At 49.8% G+C, this 19,456-nt stretch overlaps 1 protein-coding gene across 1 annotated transcript in view; it reads right to left on the bottom strand.

The window, feature by feature from the left end:
- The window catches only part of ITGA9 (integrin subunit alpha 9), a 333,429-nt gene that overhangs the window by 12,017 nt on the left and 301,956 nt on the right, over window positions 1-19,456 (bottom strand). The window contains exon 27 of the mRNA XM_028107025.2: window positions 4,520-4,639. Within this exon, the coding sequence (XP_027962826.1) occupies window positions 4,520-4,639 (120 nt within the window). The remainder of the gene's footprint in view (window positions 1-4,519; window positions 4,640-19,456) is intronic.

Below are 19,456 nucleotides of genomic sequence, written 5' to 3' on the forward strand. Positions count from 1 at the left end.
ACCATGCTCTCTTGGGGCCGAAGCCACCATGTAAGAAGAGAGGCTTTTCCCTGGGGAGGTCTGATCTACATGGGGAGAGAGGGGGGCTCAGCTGATTCCAGCCTCCCAGCCATCCTCACTAAGTGCCAGCAAATGTGAGTGAATTGAATTCCTCAGACCAGGCCACCCACCAGGTAAATGCCACCGAGTGACCCCACTCAATGTCACGGGGAGCAGAAGAATCACCCAGCTAAACCCTTCCTGGATTTCTGACCCATACACTCATAAGATATAATGTAATGGCTGTTGAGAGCCACTCAACTTGGGGGCAGTTTGTTACGCAGCAGTGGTTCCATGGTACAATATAAAACCCACAATGTGGGCAACAGCACCACCACCAACCGTGAAACCTTGCTGGAGTGAATGCCTTTGGGGGAGCTGCCTAATTTTCTTCTTTTATGAGATTCGGCCCAACACCCTGCCTCCAGCCACAGTGGTGGACGTTCTCTCCCCTAGACTTGCAGAACTGGGAACGAGAGATGGCTGATCAGTCTGTGGCTGGGGCTAGAAGTCACTGAGATATACTTCTCAGGAGGGGTGGAGGGCAGTGTGGAGAGGCAGGTCTGCTCTGGGAGAATGTGATGCAGGTGTGCAGAGGGGCAGTGGTGAGGGGCTGTGGGGGACGAAGGGAGTGATGGGAAGAAGGGGTGTTCTTGCTTGGTTTCTGGATGCTTTCTGGGTCTGCATGTACCTGTTTCCTTTGGGGTCTATGTGTACCCTTGCATTCTTAGAATTCTCTTTCTTGCTTAAGTGGCTGTGAATGGATTTCTGTTTTTGTTTGTTTGTTTTTGCAACTGGAAGAAAGGGCCTTGGTGATGCCTGAGATAAGTATGTTCGGCCCTGGAAACTGAAGGGAAAGCTGGCCAGACCAGTGAGGTGACAGGAATGTCCTTCTGTTGACCTTCCCCCTGCTACGTGAGAGGGACTGGGAGTGACTCAAGCCCAGTCTAGTCTGCTATAGGCACCCCACACTCAGAATGCCTCACACCAAGCAGCTCTTTTTCCAAAATGATTTCAAATCCTGCCTTCCTTACTCCAGCTAAGGGAAACCATCCATCATCTAAGCTAAAAACAGTGAGGGACTGCTACTTTCCTTCCTTCTGACCTCCTCAGACCCACTGGCCACCAAGTCCTGCCTGCTCTAATTTGCTCTCCTCTCCTCCATCATGGCGACTGCCCTCGCCCCCATTCTGTCCCCAGACCTGTCTCCTGAAACAGATCTGGCCATGCCACTGCTCTGCCTCCAGACCCCCCACACTGCCCTCATGACACACCTCACCACAGTGCTGCTTACTTTCTTACCTTCTCTTCCTTCTGGAGGGAATATCCACCTGCCCTTCCCTGCCTGGAAAACTCACACCACATCCAAGGTCAGGCTTGAATGACACCTCATTTGTGAAATGTCCTCTGACTTTTCTCAGGTGCTTCGATGTGTTATAAGCTCAGTGCTAAGCATTTTGCCCGCATCTTTTCTATACCTCAAGCTAGAGGGTAGGGTCCCTGTTTTACCGAGGAGGAAACTGAGGGTCAGAGAGGGCGATGCTCCCAAGCCACACAGCTGGTGAGCGCGAGAGCTAGGTTCTAGTTCGCAGCCGTCAGCCTGCAAAGCGCTGTGCTCACCTCCCACTTGGTGCTCTATGGTCTTTAAACATTGCCCCTTGGGGTGGGGGATCAATGGTACCTTCTTCTCAGTTTCCAGAGAAGCTTGTGCACACTCATCACCCACTATTATAGTTATAGGTCTGCGTGCTACATGGTGAAGCATTCAAGGGCAGGGAGGAGTACAATCATCGCTGTATCCAGGTACCTACCCAGTGTTTGGTTCAGAGCAAGTGGTCAACACATGTGAGCTGAAATGAAATATTGCCTTTGGATGATGAGCAAAGCAGTTCTGAGCCCCATGGCATCATTCAACTGCTTCTGTAAAGCTGTTTTAGACCATTCTCTTCCAACCTCATTGGTAATGGCAAGACCTTGCGTGGGGTTAATGCCACCAACTGATTGCCATGACTCGGCCCTCTCCCCCAGTCCATGGCAGAGGGTAGTGTCTGCCTTCTCAGGTCCTGGCTCTTTGGATCCCATACAGCTGGGTGACATCAGGGTCCTGGCTACCCCTGACAGCCATCTCCTGTAATTGCACTCTTTAAATAAACACAGCAGAAGCAAAGCTAAGCAGGTGGCAGGTGGGAGGAGGGAAGAGCGTGTACACAGCGTTGGGACACACCCCTGAGTGGTAGAGTGAAGGAGGGAGTTCTCGTCATGAGCTGGAATAGGGCATGGCCACCACACTCCCTACTCTGTGTCCCTGTCTGGTCTCACGCACCCAGCCTTGGAAGACTTCCTCTCATCTGAAGAGCCCAGACAAAGGCAGAAGGAAGAAATACACGCCCCCCCGCCCCTGGCCCCAACCAAAGCCCTTTCTCTCTTCTAAGATCCCAAACACTGAGCTGGCTTTGTTCTCCACCCACAGACCAGAGGCAGTCCGGGCAGGAAGGAGTTGGAGGAGAGAGGCGGGAGTTGAGCACCTGTCTGGCCACGCAGATTAAACAGATGACAAATTGGCAGATTTTCTTTTTTTTAAAAAGGTAATATCCACTCCTGGCAAATATATAGGAAAATGGACACTTCTGATACAGTGCTTGTGGGGGGGTGAATTGGTATAACCACTCTAAAGGCAATTTGCAGTATATAATAAAAGGCTTCAAGTGTGTGTTTCCTTTGACTCAGTAATTCCATTTCTAGGGTTTCATCCTAAGCACATAAAGAAGGATTTGTGCAAATATTTAGCTCTTAGGATATTCACTGTGGCACCGTTAAAGGAGGTGTGAAATCAGGAACCACCGACATTCCTGTGTCCTGGGGCTGGATGAGCGAGGACAGACACTGTGGCCTCATGATTGTGCTGGAAGGGGGTTTTCAAAGACATGGAAACGAGTTCAGAGTACTGTGTTCGGGGAAGAACAGGCTTAAAAAGAGCACATGGAATGTCTGAAAAGCATGGGGACATAAGATAAACTTATCTTTAAGTCATGTGCTCGATATATTTTTCATGGAACCTCCAGACACTTTTTCACATGATGTAGCTCTAAATTTAAAGGAATGAGTCCAATTGTGAGTCTGAAAAATGTGTAATAAAAACACTGCTTTTTCCTGCTCCTGGACTTCTCGGATAAAAATCTATTTATTATGCTTTTTTTTCGAACCCACAGTTCGAACCCACAGTTTTGACTTTAGAGGTCTTGTACCTCAAAATATATCGACTACATTACTGGAAAATTCAACATCCTAGTCAAACATAAGTAGGTGCCATGAGAGTGCTTGCTCTACATCTTTATGCAGCAAGGAAGGTCAAGAAGAGACAATGCTGTTCATCACGGTTATTCTGGGATGTGGACTCCTGAGTGCTTTACAACCTTTTTTGTTTGTTTGTTTCTCACTGACATGTTACAATGTCTGATGGATGAATACAAATTATTTTGTAATCCCAAAGCAGCTAATTATTGGAATCTAAAGCATCCGTCCCTAACGATGTAAGAGGCCGTTTCCACCGGCATCTGAAACCCAAAAGGAACTGTGGAAAAGCAAGGCTTTGGCGGCAGCAAGCCCCAGCTGTGGTCCCTGGTGCTCTTCTGGCAGCTGGAGACACAAGGACAGCCACGGGCCCCCCTCACCTGGAACACTACTGTCCAGCAGAAGAGACGCACCTTTGTTAGATAATGATCCTGAGGTTGTTACTGATGAATATAGAGGCATGGAAGCAAAGGGATTCCAGGTCTCTGAGAGTGTGAGGCAAAGAAACCATCTCGGACTTGGGGTAAGGACATCCCCCTTCTCCTTGAGAAAGCGACAGGAGGCAAGAAGGATGGATAGGTGTGCCCTGGGGAAGGAGGCAGGGCAAATCTATCTCTTGGCTCACCTACAAGGGTTGGGGGAACGGACCCCACAACTCCCCAGGCAGAACTCTGGACTTGAGCTCATCTGAGGTACCCGAGTCTTCGGGGGCAGAAACCCTTTTTGTATTCCACATGGGTAGAGAACAAAGAACTGTCCTGCAGTCCCTTTGCTTGTGTGTGTGTGTGTGTGTGTGTGTGTGTGTGTGTGTGTGTGTGTGTGTGTGTGTGTTTTCCCCCAAGTAAATGGTGAAGCACCCCAAGCGCCGCTGTTCCTCCCCAGGCTTCTGCTGTGGAGTCCGGCTCCCGCCCTCCCACCCTCCCGTTAGGACCAGCGAGAAGGTAAGAACAGAGGGGGGCTGAGATGTTTGCTCTCCCTCTAAAGGTCAGCCCTCGGCTGTGAACGGCCTCAAGAGGAGCCAAGCTTCCACCCGAGCCTGCAGGGGACACTGCCCTCCCTCTCACTGTACCTGCACCGTGTGGGAAGTTCTAACAGGAAACGTCTTCCAACAGCCCCCCCTCTGGTGAGGCGGAGGGCTGGGCGTCCACGCGGGGGCCTCCCCGGGCCCGCGACCGGCCGCCACACTCACCTTCCAGAGTATTACAGCCAGCAGCAGGAAGATGAGGACTCCCGCCAGCAAACTTACAGCGATGATCCACCCCACCACATAGCCCCGGGGCTCCAGGTTGTGCAGGGCTTCGAAGACCACCTAGGAGGCAAAGCAGAGGGGGTGGGGGACGGCTGTCAAACAGAAGTACCCAGGGCAGGACAGAGCCAGGCCTGCGCTTGACGTCTGGAGGGAACTACAGATGTGTCCAGACTCTTGTGACCAAACACTGGATTTCGGTTCAGGGCCTTTCTGCTCGTAGACTGATGGGTTTTTCACTGGGGTTGGAAAAGGCACTTGAGATCCAAGCCCCAGTTCGTGCAAGGGTTGTCACAACAACAGGCCTGACTTCAGTGTCATGAGGTGAACATAAGTGTGGTAAAGGTCTCAGAGGACGCACTCCGTTCTTGATTCAGGCAACGACAGTCTCCCTTTTATTAGGGTTTTGCAACGAAGGACATGAGCATGCCCTCCATGTAAGACTGTGCTCTTTCCAGAGGTGCACCCCACCTGTAGCTTAGTGCAATCATTTGATCAACGCCAATTGCCTGACAGATTGTCGCTCCACCAGGGCTGGGACACCATCTGTCTCAGGTCTCAAGGCCTCGCACACAGTAGGCCCTCACTCCTGAAGCGCTGGGCTCTGGGTTTCCACGGGAATCCCAGCCCATGCCACGGTGAGGCAAGTTTCCCCAAGTTTTACGGAAACTCAGCGGTGTGCCGGAACCGGCCATCAGCCTGCAAGAGCCAACTGGGTGCTTCTCTTCCTCACCCCACATCTAGCGACACTGCAGTGGTGGCCTGAAATGGGCCGTGTGCGAGTATTTATTTATTTTTTTAAGATTTTATTTATTTTTTATTTATTTGACAGAGAGAGACACAGAGAGAGAGGGAACACAAGCAGAGGAAGCAGGCAGAAGGAGAGGGAGAAGCAGGCTTCCCACCGAGCAGGGAGCCTGATGCGGGGCTTGATCCTAGGACCCTGGGATCATGACCTGAGCCGAAGGCAGACGCTTAACGACTGAGCCCCCCCAGACGCCCCACCGTGTGCAAGTATTTACACTGCGGAAACTGGCAGACGGGTCAGGGCCCCCCATCCTCCTGCCAGAGAACCAATTGCTTAACATGTATTAACACTAATTGTACCCTTTGGCTCTGCTTTAGCCTCACTGGTCACGGTGGAGTTTGGTTTTGTAGAATTCAAAGCATCCATTGTGTCCTTGCTGCCCGGTAACCTTCCCTACCATCCACTGCCCACTCAAGCTTGCTGCAAAAGAGGTGGAAGTCCCAGCAGTGGGTAGTCACCATCTCCCCTGGCTGCCCGGCTGGCCTACCCCCAGGTCTTTGTCCAAGCTGGATCATCCCCTCCTTGGGGAAAGCCTATCTAAACCCAGCTGGATGCTGGAGGTTAGCTGAGGCTCTGCCTCTGCCGGGAAGCCTCACTTATCCCGGGAACCCAGCCCCCCCTCCCCGCAAGCCGCATGGGGTGATGGGGCACAGTACTGACTTACAGTGACCAGCACTGTTTATGTCCCCTTTTAGGGCCTGGATCCCAGCTCTTGAATTCTTCCCAAGTGGTTGTCTGTGTCAGGCTTGGTGCTTTTCTTACAATCTCCGGTCCAGTTCACACAGCCACCCAATGGGGGCTTCAACATCCACTTCACAGAGGGGGACCATTGAGGTCCAGAGGACAAGCCTTTTGCTCTAGGCCATGTCGCTTAAGTACAGAGTCAGGATTTGAACTCAGGTCTAGCCAACCCCCAGACACCAAAAATCTGAGCTTGTCAACATGACACCACAGAGCCACAGAGTGCCTAGCTGAAGGTGGCTCTTCTTAAAGACTACCGGTTGGTTCAATGGATCATTTGTTATCTGTGCCCTGGTGATAAGGAAAGCAAATTTGAGCATCTCCATCTCCCTGTGTCCATCCCCATAGCTGCGGTAGGAGAGGAGGTGTGGGCTGGGGGAGGGGCCGGATGGTCATTCAGGAGGCAGATGAGCTGCCACAGTCACACCTGCAGATCCTGAATCCAGAACATTATCTCAAGGAAGACCAGGCAGAGCAGAGACCATCCCTTCCTGCATGGGGACAAGTGAAAGAAAACTGCCTACAAACACAGTAGTCATTCTGGGAATGGAAAGGAGGCCACCTTGTGGCACATACTCACTGGCTGTGTGACCTTGGGCAAAGTACTTTCCCTCTCTGAGCCTCATTTCTCTCATCTGCAAACTAGGGGTAAAACAGCACCTCCCTGGAGAATTCAAGGGGACAATGCGCACAGAGCCCTGAGCCTAACACCTGGCAGAGCCCATCCTTGACAAACAGAAGGCAATTTTTCCATCAGTGCTGGCAGGAAGATATTTTTGAGGTCATGCATGCTTGGCGACTCTTTCATTTTTAAAAACCATTTATTGATGTCTAAGATGCATAGAGAAAAGTGAACATAACACAAGTGCACAGCTCACTAAATTTTTATATACTGCATGCTAAATGCACATGTGTGATCAGCACCCAGAATAAGAAACAGAACATGTCCAGACCCCGAGATGCCCCCTTTACACCCCTTTCCCGCTAATACCTGCATCAAGGGTAACCACTAGCCTGACTTCTCAGGGCCTAGATTAGCTGCACCTAATTTTGTCCTCCCTACATCTGGGACGGCACTGTGTGAACTCCTATGTCTGGCTTTTTTTTTTTTTTTTTTTTAAGATTTTATTTATTTATTTGAGAGAGAGAGAGAGAGAGAAAGAGAATGCTCGTGAAAGCATGAACAGGGGGAGGAGTAGAGGCAGGGGGAGGAGCAGCCTCCCCTGCTGAGCAGGACCCCGAAGCGGGACTTGATCCCAGGACCCCAGGACCATGACCTGAGCCGAAGGCAGATGCTTAGCCGACTGAGCCACCCAGGCGCCCCTTGAGTCTGGCTTCTTTCTCTCAACATCGTGTTTGGGGGACTCATCCGGGCTGTAGCATGTTTATGCTCCTTGCTGTACAGAACTGCACCGTGTGAACACACCACAATCTATTTATCCGTCCTCTCCCTTTAGGGGCTGTCACCAAGAGTGGTTTTCAGACATGGAGCAGTCCTGAAGGGAGGTGGGAGGTAGTGGCCCAGAAAGGGGCTCTGAAGTCTCTCATCATACGCCCACTATTTTCTATCTGGATCAGACTAGAAATTCCTGTCTTTAAAGACAGATGCATGCCTTTGGGTTCTTGCCCCTAAAAAAGCTGTGGACTGAATCACCTCCCACATTCAGAATCTCTCATGGTGTCTTGTACGGATGAACCTTGAGGCACTGTGGCCAACAGGTACGACTTTAGGGAATCAAGGTACTGCTCTCAGTTTCCCCCTTTGTGAAATGGCGGGGGAGGGGTCTAAAGGGAAAATCAGACAGTGTTGTGAAGGCACCCGGTGCTTGGTCAGGTAATATGAGGCTGCGAAGCTTCCTTGACAGTGAGTTGCTGAGGCAGGCTGTGAGCTCAGGGCAGGCCGGCCATAGTCCACCTCCTTCGAGAGCCCCAGTGGCTTCTCGGGGACCCTGCCGTCCCCTTGCTGTTCGAAATCTGCATCCCCGCAAAGCTGCGCCAGAGCTCTGGTTTTGTGGATACAGACACAGTCAAGAGTATCCACTGCAGTTTATTAGTCTAACAAATTCCACAAGAATGCCCTGTCACTTCGCTGGAATGTGTGTTTAATCCTTTCTTATTTTTAGTGATGCTGTTCCTCTTCTTGGATGTGTGTTTTGTGCTTTGGCAGAGCTGGTCCCTGCACGTCAAGACTCTAATAAGCCCCTTTCGGGGAGAAAATCAAGAGCGTTCTGCAGTTTTAAGAAGTCACATCTCGGATAAGACTCCAAAGGAAGGCATAGCAGCTGGACTCCAGGGGGGAGTCAAGAAGCAGTGACCATGAGGACTCGTCTCCACCACTGAGGAGCTGGTGACCCTGGTCAAGCCCCTGGACCTTTCCACGTATCTTTTCTGTTTTCTTGTTTCCATCCCCGGTCTCTACCCCAGGTCAGGCCTGGTCGGCTCTCACGCCACCATTTCAGGAGCCGTGGGGAGGCCCCCCTGCTGTTAGGAGTGTCTTTCTAAAGCAGCAGGTCTTCTGTTGCTTCTTTGCTTACACTCTGGATGTGAATACACCGTCCAAGGTCCCAGGCTCTTTACAGTCTGGTCTCTCTCCTGCCTTGCCAGCCCCTCACAGGGCAACCATTCACATTCTAACCAGTCTGTGTCACCTGGCCTGTGAGGCCCGTGCTCCGGCCACCTGGAATGCCGTTCCGTTCTCGTCCACTCGGCAAACTCCAATATTGCTCATCTTAAAAATTTGCATGCCCTTTGGTCCATTAATTCTGTACTTGAAAATTTACTCAAAGGTGAAGAAATATAAAATACAGCAAAGCTTTTGTCTTCAAAGATGTTCACGGTACAATTATTTATACTGGTACAGAATGAGATTTCCTCAATGCCTACCAATAGGGCAACAGACAGGTGAGTAGATAATTACGGTGAATCACAAAGTGGAATCCCATAGAGCAGTTAAAAAGGATGATAATAAATCTGGCTGTCAAAGCACAATTTCAAAAAGCTGACGACATGCCTCTCCTACAAATACAGAGTGAACACATGTTAAAGATGTATTTAATTCATTATTGAGGGGGATCAGCAGGATGGTGAAACTAGTTCAAAGAAGGATCTGTAAATCAGACACAAGACTGGGTAATACCCCAGAGGGTGCTGAACTACACCCTTTGGGATTTTATTTTCTGCCAGACAATCATTTTCACCTTTACTGGCAAAAGGCATAATTTATAACTGATCAGTCTTCTACCATCAACTTGTAACTTCACAGAATCCAGGCCCTAGAGAGTTAGGCAGCCTTGCTAAACCTTTTCTCGGATTTCAAAGTGTCCAAGATTCACATGCGGAACCTGGTTACAAGTCTGGGTTGGGGCCCGAGATTCCACATTTCAGATAAGCTCCTTGGTGATGCTAATGCTGCTCATCCATACTTTGAGTAGAAAGGAGCTAGGGAATGTTCCAGCCTACCATTGGAAGGACGTGCAACCATCTTTTTGCCTGATTTCCACGTTTTAAATACTTTTGAAAACATGGTAATAACATGGGAAAAATGATAAATATTACAACATTAAGTGAAAAAATGAGAACATCAATTTAATATCTAGAAGACATCAGCTTTGCAGAAAAATGGTAGGAAGTTTCAAAAGTACACAGGTGCTTTTTGATATTATGGGCATTTTTTTCTTTTTTCTACTTTTTTGTTATTAAAATTTTTTCTTAACTCAGCATTTTAAAGCTAAGTTAAAAAAAAATTGAGAAAGGGAAACTCTGCTCCAACAAGCCTGACCTACCCCTCTCTTTTTGGCAGAATTAGTCATTCATTCTCTGAGCTTTTGGAAACAGCACCTCTTTTAGCAGAGGAGAACTACTGTGGTATCCCAACGTCCCAAACAGAAAAATGTGGAGGTTCTCTGGTTGTAAAGAAGGTAGGCAGCCAGAGCCCAGCCTGCTCAGCCCCCCTTCCCAAACCTGTCCCTCCTTACCTTACCCCAGCCCCGGCAGGTCCCGAACCTGCTCAAGAGAACCCTTGGTTCCACAACATTTAGTTTTAAAACCACAGCTAAGCACTTCGCACTCCTGGCCTTAAGTCCTTCTTGCTCTGTCAGGTAATGATGTATCTCCTTGTTGATAGACTCTAGCACCCTGTGAATTCTTAAAGAATAAGGTTTCAAATGTATGTCCTCCTGTCACCTAAACCAGGATCGTGATTCATGATGTGATTCATGAATGCACACATTAATAAACTCAGTGTCCTCTTGGCTATAGCATGAGATGAAGCATGACTATGATTCAGTCTGCAACAAGAGAGGCTGGGGTTCGAAGCTGGAGTCTCTGAGTGTGCTTCCTGTCTCTCTATCTCAAAAATATATTGCAAATGTGATTTCTTTGCAGGGAGTTCTGGCCATTCATCCATCCATCTGCCCACCCACCCACCTGTCTGTCCATCCAACCATCTGTCCATCCATCCCATCCACCTGTCTGTCTATCCTTTCATCCATCCAACCATCCATCCATCCATCCATCCATCCATCCATCCATCCATCCATCCATCCATCCAACAAAGGTCTGTGCAGCAACTGCTAAGTGCTGGGCCCTGCGGGGGTCCCGTGATGAATCAAGCAGGTGGTCCTGGCTCTCACAAAGCTTCCAGCTTTTAGAGAATATGACCAATTAGACACATAAATGTGAAATCATAATTTTGGCAGGTCCCCGAGGGAGAGGTGGCTGTGTTAAGAATCATATGCCTTATCCTAAGAGGAATGGGATTGTGATGCTGGGTTTTGACCATGGGAGGGACATGGTCCACAGTGTGCCAGGAGCACTTAGCTGAGAAACGACTGTAGATTAGAAAGGAGAACTTCCCATGGGGGATTCAAGGAACAAACAGCCCAGGGACCAAGGTTGCAGGGAAGTGGTGCCAGGAGGTATATGCTTCCGGTAGGAAAGAGGGTAGGAGAAAGGGAAAGAGATTGAGGACGAGGGGGAGGCTGGTGGTGGAGGCTGATAGGAGGCCGAAAGACGGGGAGGCAGATGTTCTGAGCATCGAAGGGATGGATGATGGCACGGCCGTGGACTGAAGCTGGAGAGCTTATGTGCTGGGTGTTAACTAAGAATACAGAGGAGGGCACCTGAGTGGCCCGGTTGGCTGGGCGATGGCCTTCGGCTCAGGTCATGATCCCGGAGTCCTGGGATTGAGTCCCACATCGGGAGCCTGCTTCTCCCTCTGATCCTCTCCCCTCTCATGCTGTTTCCCACTCACTCAAATAAATAAATAAAATCTTAAAAAAAAAAAAGAATACAGAGGAGAAGGAGGGGCCTGTGGGTTTGTCTCCACAGAGGCTTTGAGGACGACAGACATCAGGCTGGACAATGGCCGGCCCAGGTACTGGGTGTCCCACCCGCTGCGGTAAAGTTTCATGCACCTGAGGCTGGCAAGCTGGTGTCCGGGGACCACTGGGAGCCAACTTCCAGGCTGAGGCAACTGGCAAGCCAAACAAGAGCGCTCAATTCACTTCTGTGTTTCTGGAAACTTTTACATGGCCACCACTGCAAATAGGCCTCATGTCATAGCTGGCAATGCTCGGGTCTCTGTAAGGCCTGAGGACATGACAATGGTGGGGTGTACCTGGCCCAGCCTCTGCTGGATGAGGGCTTCCAGTGCTGAGACATTGCAGTCAACATGCCCCAGAGGGAGGTTCAACCTCAGACCCAGGTCGGCTGAAGATCAATTGCAATGGCAAGATGCTTTCTGCAGTCAACCTCACACCCGTCTCACAGAAAAGGAATTCGAGTACAATAAAAAATGGAAAGGGAAGAACATCTGGGACAAAGAAATGACATTTCCACCTGCTTCTGATTACACCAGTGAGGGTGTGGGGGAGGGAGGACGAAGAAAGGGCTGTCGGGATTGGAAGAAATGTTCTCGGCAGAACCATGTCTTCAACTACTCTCAGAACACAGCCGGCGGGAAGCTGCGGAGCAGGGAGACCTATGGAGACAACATCAAGGAACAGAAAATAAACTGCGCATCTGGCGAGATTGATGCTGTATGTTTATGTTAGGACACACAGAGATGTCAAACCCGCTGTGGCCGCCAGGTGCTAGGGTTCAGAGAAGTCTTGCTCTGTTCGGATGTGTGTGGCGGGGGGGAATGAGCTGGGCTGGTGCTAATTTCTTTGTTGTTAATAACGGGTCACATTTGTTGGGAATTTACTGAGTTCCAGACCCCGCGTTGAGAGGTTTTATACCCACTGCTGTGGAGAATCCTCACAACTGCTCTTTAAAGGGAGGAGGGGAGGACAGCTCATTTACCTCCAGGCTATCTTCATGAGAAGCTGTGCATCTGGTGAGAGCCCAGACCACAGCAGGGAGAGCTCCAGAATCAACAGACCCTTAAGTCTGCACATGATGTGCTTCTCAGGCCACCGGAGCCAAGGGTCGCTCTTAAAGACCAAGGGCCAGCTGCTTACCACCCATGACCGTGATCCCTACCACCTGCTGAGAACGGTGTTCTCATTGTGTGTGGGCGCAAGGCCACGGGCCAGCCCAGGGCAGAGGAGCACGGGATTAAGGAAGACTCAGGACTTGCCAACAGGCTGAGCCAGCAGCCAGTGCTGCTCTTTGACCGACAAGCAGTGCACCTCAGCTTGGAAGGTCTTTCCACCTCCTGGAGCCTCAGTTTCCCCAACAGGAAATGAGAGTAAAGATGCCTAGTTTGGAAGATCATCAGAGCTAATCACATCAAATGCCGGGCACATCGTAGGAATTGAACAGACACGTGCAGATCGGAACCAACGAAGTCATTAAGCACAATGCGACATCCCAGCGGATGGCAGGATTTAGAAGCCACTTCCCCTAGGCTACGCTGGGAGAGAGCAAAGGCCCTTGAGCTTCCTCCTGGAACAGCCCCCAGCCAATGACAAGCAGGTCTGAAAGCCCAGCTTCCTCACTTCAAGGTGGACAAACTCTGGGGCGTTACGAGTATTCCAGAGCCCCCACAGAATCGACAAACTCTGGGGTGTTACGAGTATCCCAGAGTCCCCACAGAATCAACAAACTCTGGGGTGTTACGTGTATCCCAGAGTCCCCACAGAATCGACAAACTCTGGGGCGTTACGAGTATCCCAGAGTCCCCACAGAATCGACAAACTCTGGGGCGTTACGAGTATCCCAGAGTCCCCACAGAATCGACAAACTCTGGGGTGTTACGTGTATCCCAGAGTCCCCACAGAATCGACAAACTCTGGGGCGTTACGAGTATCCCAGAGTCCCCACAGAATCGACAAACTCTGGGGCGTTACGAGTATCCCAGAGTCCCCACAGAATCGACAAACTCTGGGGCGTTACGAGTATCCCAGAGTCCCCACAGAATCGACAAACTCTGGGGTGTTACGAGTATTCCAGAGTCCCCACAGAATCTGGCTGAGCCTCCTCCTTCCTTCTCTCCTTCGTCTTCCCTCTCCCGTCATCTCACTTCTTTCCTGGGCTCACATGCCCGTCTCACGTTCACTTCTTGAGAGTCTAGCCTAGGACCCGTGTGACTTCCTGTGGCGTGCCTTCCCTCTCCCCTGGCACCTGGAAATCTCCTTCAGGGCTTGTTCAGGGTCATGCCTCCTTTCGTGCAGCCTGTCCTCACCTCTTCAGCAAGGCACTCTCAGCACATAACCACACCGTGCTGTGTGCACGGCTCTGTGTGCACCCGTGTGCATGCACACGCGCACGTGTGTGTGTGCGTGTGTGTGCGCGTGTGCGCTGTGGAAGTCTGGAGGGTAAAAAATGGTTCTTGTTCACACTTATTGGGGGTTCAACTCATGTCTAGTGAAAGAATTTGATGGACCAGACAGCAGCCTTGTCCTAAAATACAACTTTTCATGGCAGAACTCTCTAGAGTCTAGGGGTTCAGTGAGGGGGTACAGAGGCCACCAAGGGAAATGGAGAGAAAGGGGCGCCTGGGTGGCTCAGTCGTTAAGCATCTGCCTTCGGCTCAGGTCATGATCCCAGGGTCCTGGGATACAGTCTTGCATCAAGCTCCCTGCTCAGACGAGTCTGCTTCTCCTCTCCTTCTACCCCTCCCCCTGCTCGTGCTCTCTCTCTTTCTCAAATAAACAATATATTTTAATTTTTAAAATTTTTTTAAAGATTTTATTTATTTATTTGAGAGAGAAAGAGCCCAAGAGCGGGAGGGTCCGAGGGAGAAGCAGACTCCCCACTGAGCAGGGAGCCCGAGGTGGGACTCGATCCCGGGACTCCAGGATCATGACCTGAGCCGAAGGCAGTCGCTTAACCAACTGAGCCATCCAGGCGCCCCAAACAATATATTTAAAAAAAAAGGAAATGGAGATTAAAAAACGGGGAATTTGAGGTCCCCCAGCCCTGATTCAACCAGAGCATATTTCAATTTAGGAGTGGGTTCTGTCATTTACAAAAATAACAACGATGATGACAGTCATGATGATAACCAGAGATCCCTGGTTTAGGATAAACTGACCGAGACTCTTGAGGATTTGGCAAAAGGAGAGGCTTATTCTTCATGTGGTTCATCCTGTCCTTGGCCATCGCTTTCTGCAGTGAGAGCCACTATTAACTGAACCACCCATGTGGACGCACCAGGCAAGGGGCTTTGCATCAAGATGTCATTTGATCCCTCCCAACCCGTTTGAACAAGCATTCCCTACACGTGACCTGCACAAATTGCCACGTCTTTACTGAGAGAAATCTACCTGTCTGCTTCCATCTCCTCTGCCACCATCACCTCTTGCCAGGTAACTGTTGCAAGCTTCTAACTAGCCTTCTTACGTCCACCTTTCCTTCTTATGATCCACTAACCCCACAGCAGCCTATGATTTTTAAAGAATCTACAGTTGACCCTTGAACCACACAGGTTCGAACTGTGCGGGTCCACTTATATGCGGGTTTTTTTCTCGATAAATACAGTACAGTGCTGTAAATGTATTTTCTCTCCCTTATGATTCTCTTAACATTTTCTTTTCTCTAGCTTACTTTGTTGTGAGAATATAGCACATAATACAGATAACATACAGCATATGTGTTAATTGATTGTTCATGTTATCAGTAAGGCTTCTGGTCAATAGTAGGCTATTAGTCATTACGTTTTTGGAGAGACAAAGGTTATATGTGGATTTCCGACTGCCGCAGGGGTCGGTGCCCCTAACCCCTGCATTGTTCAAGGGTCAACTGTGTATTGGATCATGCCATTCCCTGCTTCAAACAGAAGCTCTCAGGGGCTTCCCTTTGTTACTGCCCCTTGGCGTGACATGGCATGGCCCTGCCTACATGGCCCCCCACGGACATCTTCACTGTTCCCCGGGCTCTTGCCACACTGGTCTTTGAACTGTGAACATGGTGGGCCATTCGTGTCTTTAAGCAGCTCTCCCAGCAAACTGGGGCGCTTCTCCCCATCCTTGGCCAGCAAATTCCTTCTCACTTTCTAGGTATCAACGTCCTTGGAGAAAGATTCTCTGACCCCCCCTTTAATAGAAAGCAGGTTAGTCCCATGGAACTCACCTCAGTTTGAAATGAAATCCTCTTTGCTTCCCTGTTTACCATCTGGGTTCTCCTCTCAGTCAGCTCTGGGAGTGTAGGGACCATGTTTATTTTGTTCCCCATTGAACCCCTAGTGCCTAGTACAACACCTAGCTCTTAGCAAGCCCCCAATAAGTATTCATTAAGTAAACATGCAAATGGTGACTATTAGGAAGTAGGACTCACGTTCTGGCAAACTGTGCTGTGATGCTTCTCAATTCCTTATGGTTATAAGTGAATTCTCGCTTGTGGGGGTGGTGGGGGAGGGGGAGGACCACCTTCGGATGATGGCAGAGGATGGGGATGGTGGTGACCTTCCAATGACCCTCTTCTGCATCCTACATCTCAATGTAACTTGAGGTGCAAGGGGGAAAACCTCTCTTGCCACGTGGAACATAATTTTAACTATAACTGGCCACATAAATAGTCAAGCACAAGTTACAAACTACTAGGTGACTGTAAAAACTGCAGAGCTTGCGTCAGGAAGCAGTCCAACATAAGGACCATAAGTGGCACCTTTTGGAGTCACCTCTGTTTACCATGTTAGGTGATGCCCCTCTGGTTGAGATGGCCTGGCTTGTGTCTTTGGTTGGGGGGGCAATGCAATGGTAGGGTGCAGAACAAAGGCAGAAATCTCTAGCAAGTAGAAAGCAGCTTTCCCGAGTTATGGGTGGGGAAACTGAGGCTTGCCGAGCCTACCTGGCACCCAGAGTCACACAGCTAGGACGTGAGGGAGATGGATTTGAATCCGGGCTTTTCTGAATCCCAAGGGGAGATGCAGTGCTCTGTCTCCACAGAGGCCTGACTTCTTGAAACGGCCAAGCCTGGGAACTGAACTGAAATGGCTTCAGAGAAAATTGCTGTCCTGAGCAATGAGTGCTTGACAGGGCAGGTTTCCTTAGAAGTGAAAGCATGGCTGTCGTCCTGAGGCTTCCTTCTGAGGTCTGATTAGGCCAAGAAGGGAAAGCCCCCTCTGGGGGGAGGACATCCAGGTCCAGTCTGAAGGAGCTGGCCGGGCTCCAAGGCCACCTGGGCCGTTTTAAAAGAGATACTTTGAAACGAGTCAACGATTTCCTCTCCCTACTGGATACTTTGCATTCGTCCAAGCCCCTTCACCCCCACAGGCTCAGTGCCTTCCCGTGGGACTGGCAGGGTGCAGCGGGGAGGGGGAAGGAGCACCTGGCTGGGAGTCAAGCATCCTCGGTACTGTTTTTGGCTCAGTCACTGTGAGGTCTTGGGCAAGTCATTTCTTCTTCCCAAGTGTCACAGGCCCTTTGTTCACTGGAGGAAGAAGCTTATCGGTTCTAACCCGGGGGGTGGGGGCACAAGGGAATCTCTGGTTTAACAAGGGGCACGCGTTAAAATTCTGACCCATTTTCCCATCTGCAGGAGGGGTGCTGATGGCAGTGGGCTGCGTGAGGGAGGTGAATGCCAACGTGGACATATGGTTCCCATGCACCATGGCAGAAGGAGAAGGGCCCCAAACATTTGCCCTGTCAAATTAGCAAGGAAACGGCACACATTCAAGCACATTAGTTCTTTAAAAAAAAAAAAAAAAAAAAGCAAAAGAGCACGAACACTCCTTAACCATCTTTGGACAAAGATTTTCACATTCTCTCACACCCAACAAAGTGGTCTAAATGATTGAACGAGGACTCTGGCTCAGATGGGCGCCCTAAGAAGAGCCAGGGGTTAGTTGGCCCAATACTGACCCTCTGGATTAGAGAGGCACATGGGAGGAGACATTTGTCACTTTTTAGCAGTCCCGTTATGACCCCCCCACCCCCTTCTAGTGCTGGGGAATCCTCCCCTGTGTGTGTCTCAGGGCAATGGTGAGGCCGAAGTGCCTGTGATCTGCTTTCCCTGGGGTGTGGTCTCCCGGCGACAGGGACCTAAACTCAGCCAGTGAGAGGCTCCTGCCTGACTCAGAGCAAGAGGTGGAGAGAAGCCAAGCAGTGACGGTTGTGTCCAGGGCACCATGCCAGGCTCTTCCTGTGGTCAGACTGAGCCTGGGGTCCTGGTTCCTTAGGCTTCTTGACTCCTCTCCTATCCCCAGCCTGGTTCTCAGCATTCCTGGTGATTCTGAGAGCCACCAGACAGCCTTTGGACCCATTCTGATTCTGCCAAAAAGGGACGGCATAATCCCTCCTGCTCGCTCCTAAAATCTCAGCCTGGTACCCACTCCACATGGCAATGACTTATTCATCTGGGGATTTGTGTGTGTGTTATATTTTCTGCTATTTGAAAATATCAAGAAAATAGATTTGCTATGTAATTTCTACAAGCTTCTCATCCAGCCTGAGAAGGTAGCTCGAGGTGGGGGGGGGGAGGGGTGGCTCGAAGTCACAAAGCCGATTCTCCAGATTCTTAGTTGGCCCCGGGGGAGTTTTTAGCCTTAGTTGTTGGCCACTCTCCCTGAAAACTAAGAAGGGCTGAACTGAATAAGAAGAGGAAATTCAGCATATTCTTGGCACCTGGAAAGCGGTACGGAATGCCACCCCACCAGTCTCGCCTAGAACCTTCAGGTGTGGATCTGCATACAGCCAGGTACACTTGGTGTGGTTGGTCTTGGACAAATGCTAACACCCGACCTGGAAAAGTACTCCCAGGGCAAACGCTTCAAGAATCTATTACATATTTCTAGTTATCCACCCAAATGCTTTGTCAAGCACTACTCAGACCATAGCATCAAAACAAAAGATCCCAAAGGTCACAGGAAAATCAGTTAATGTCCCTGTTGATGAAATTTACCACTGTGTACACATTAGGTGGTTACAAATCGGGTCGTTTCCTCTTCTCACCCACACCCTGCTCCATACCAGCTGCAAGGACACTTCCTATTCATTCCAAGGCCCTCAAAATTTGGTACCTAACCTAAAATCTTGTGAAATTTTGCTTGGTTTAAATTTGGTGGCTATCCTCCATGGAAATTTCCCCTCCAATAGATAATTGACAGAGAGCCAGACATTCAGAAGACTCACGCAGTGAAGAACGTGTTTGTTCTAAAAAAGCAAACCTTCCTACTCAGAAAAGATTTTTTTTTTCCCTGCCAGGAAAGTTGAGAACAGATTGTAGGACTTCATCTTAGCTCATGGGTTGAAAAGGCAAAGTCCCGGAAAGGAGGGAGAAAGGTACACTGTAGGATTCTGATGGCTGAGTGCTAAAGAAAAATCAGTGGAAATGAGAGCTTCTTCCAAAGAACTCTTGATCATGAAAATATCGCCATAGTGCTCAAAATGGAACAGTAATTAATGCAAGTGGTATTTTGGGGGCGTACAGATGACTCAGAAGCTGACAATGGGATGTTAAGCAATGTCTTCCTGGATCCCACAGCTCAGTGTTCTCATCGAAGGCAATGTGCCCGGGGATTTTTTTTTTTTTTTTCATCTACACAAGTAATTCCACCTGTAGAAAACCTGCGACTTTACATCCACTAGCTCTGAAGTGGGAACACTGTGGTCTACCCAAACATTCCAAACCTCTCCGTTGGGCATGGATTGCATTCTAGAAAACTTTTTAACCAGAGCTATGACAGTGAGTGATGGATCACAGTCTCCTTCACTTCCCAGGTGAGGGTCTGAATTAGCAGTGCAATAGCCATAAGGCAGAGAGGGAAAGGCAAGAGCCGGCTCCAAATATCTGACCTGCCAGAAAGACTCACCCTCGAGGGTGAGAGATGCCAGTGCGTCATTCGGTTCGGTTTCTGTTATTAAAATTAGCGGCTGGCCAATTCCTCAGCGTGAACAGAGGAGTCAAGCTCTGCATCTGACGGTCCTTCCCCGCACTGAGCCCAGGTC

This window comes from Eumetopias jubatus, unplaced genomic scaffold, assembly GCF_037043125.1.
Source record: "Eumetopias jubatus isolate StellerSeaLion01/CBP00866 unplaced genomic scaffold, mEumJub1_p1.0 scaffold_1, whole genome shotgun sequence".
Classification (NCBI taxonomy): domain Eukaryota; kingdom Metazoa; phylum Chordata; class Mammalia; order Carnivora; family Otariidae; genus Eumetopias; species Eumetopias jubatus.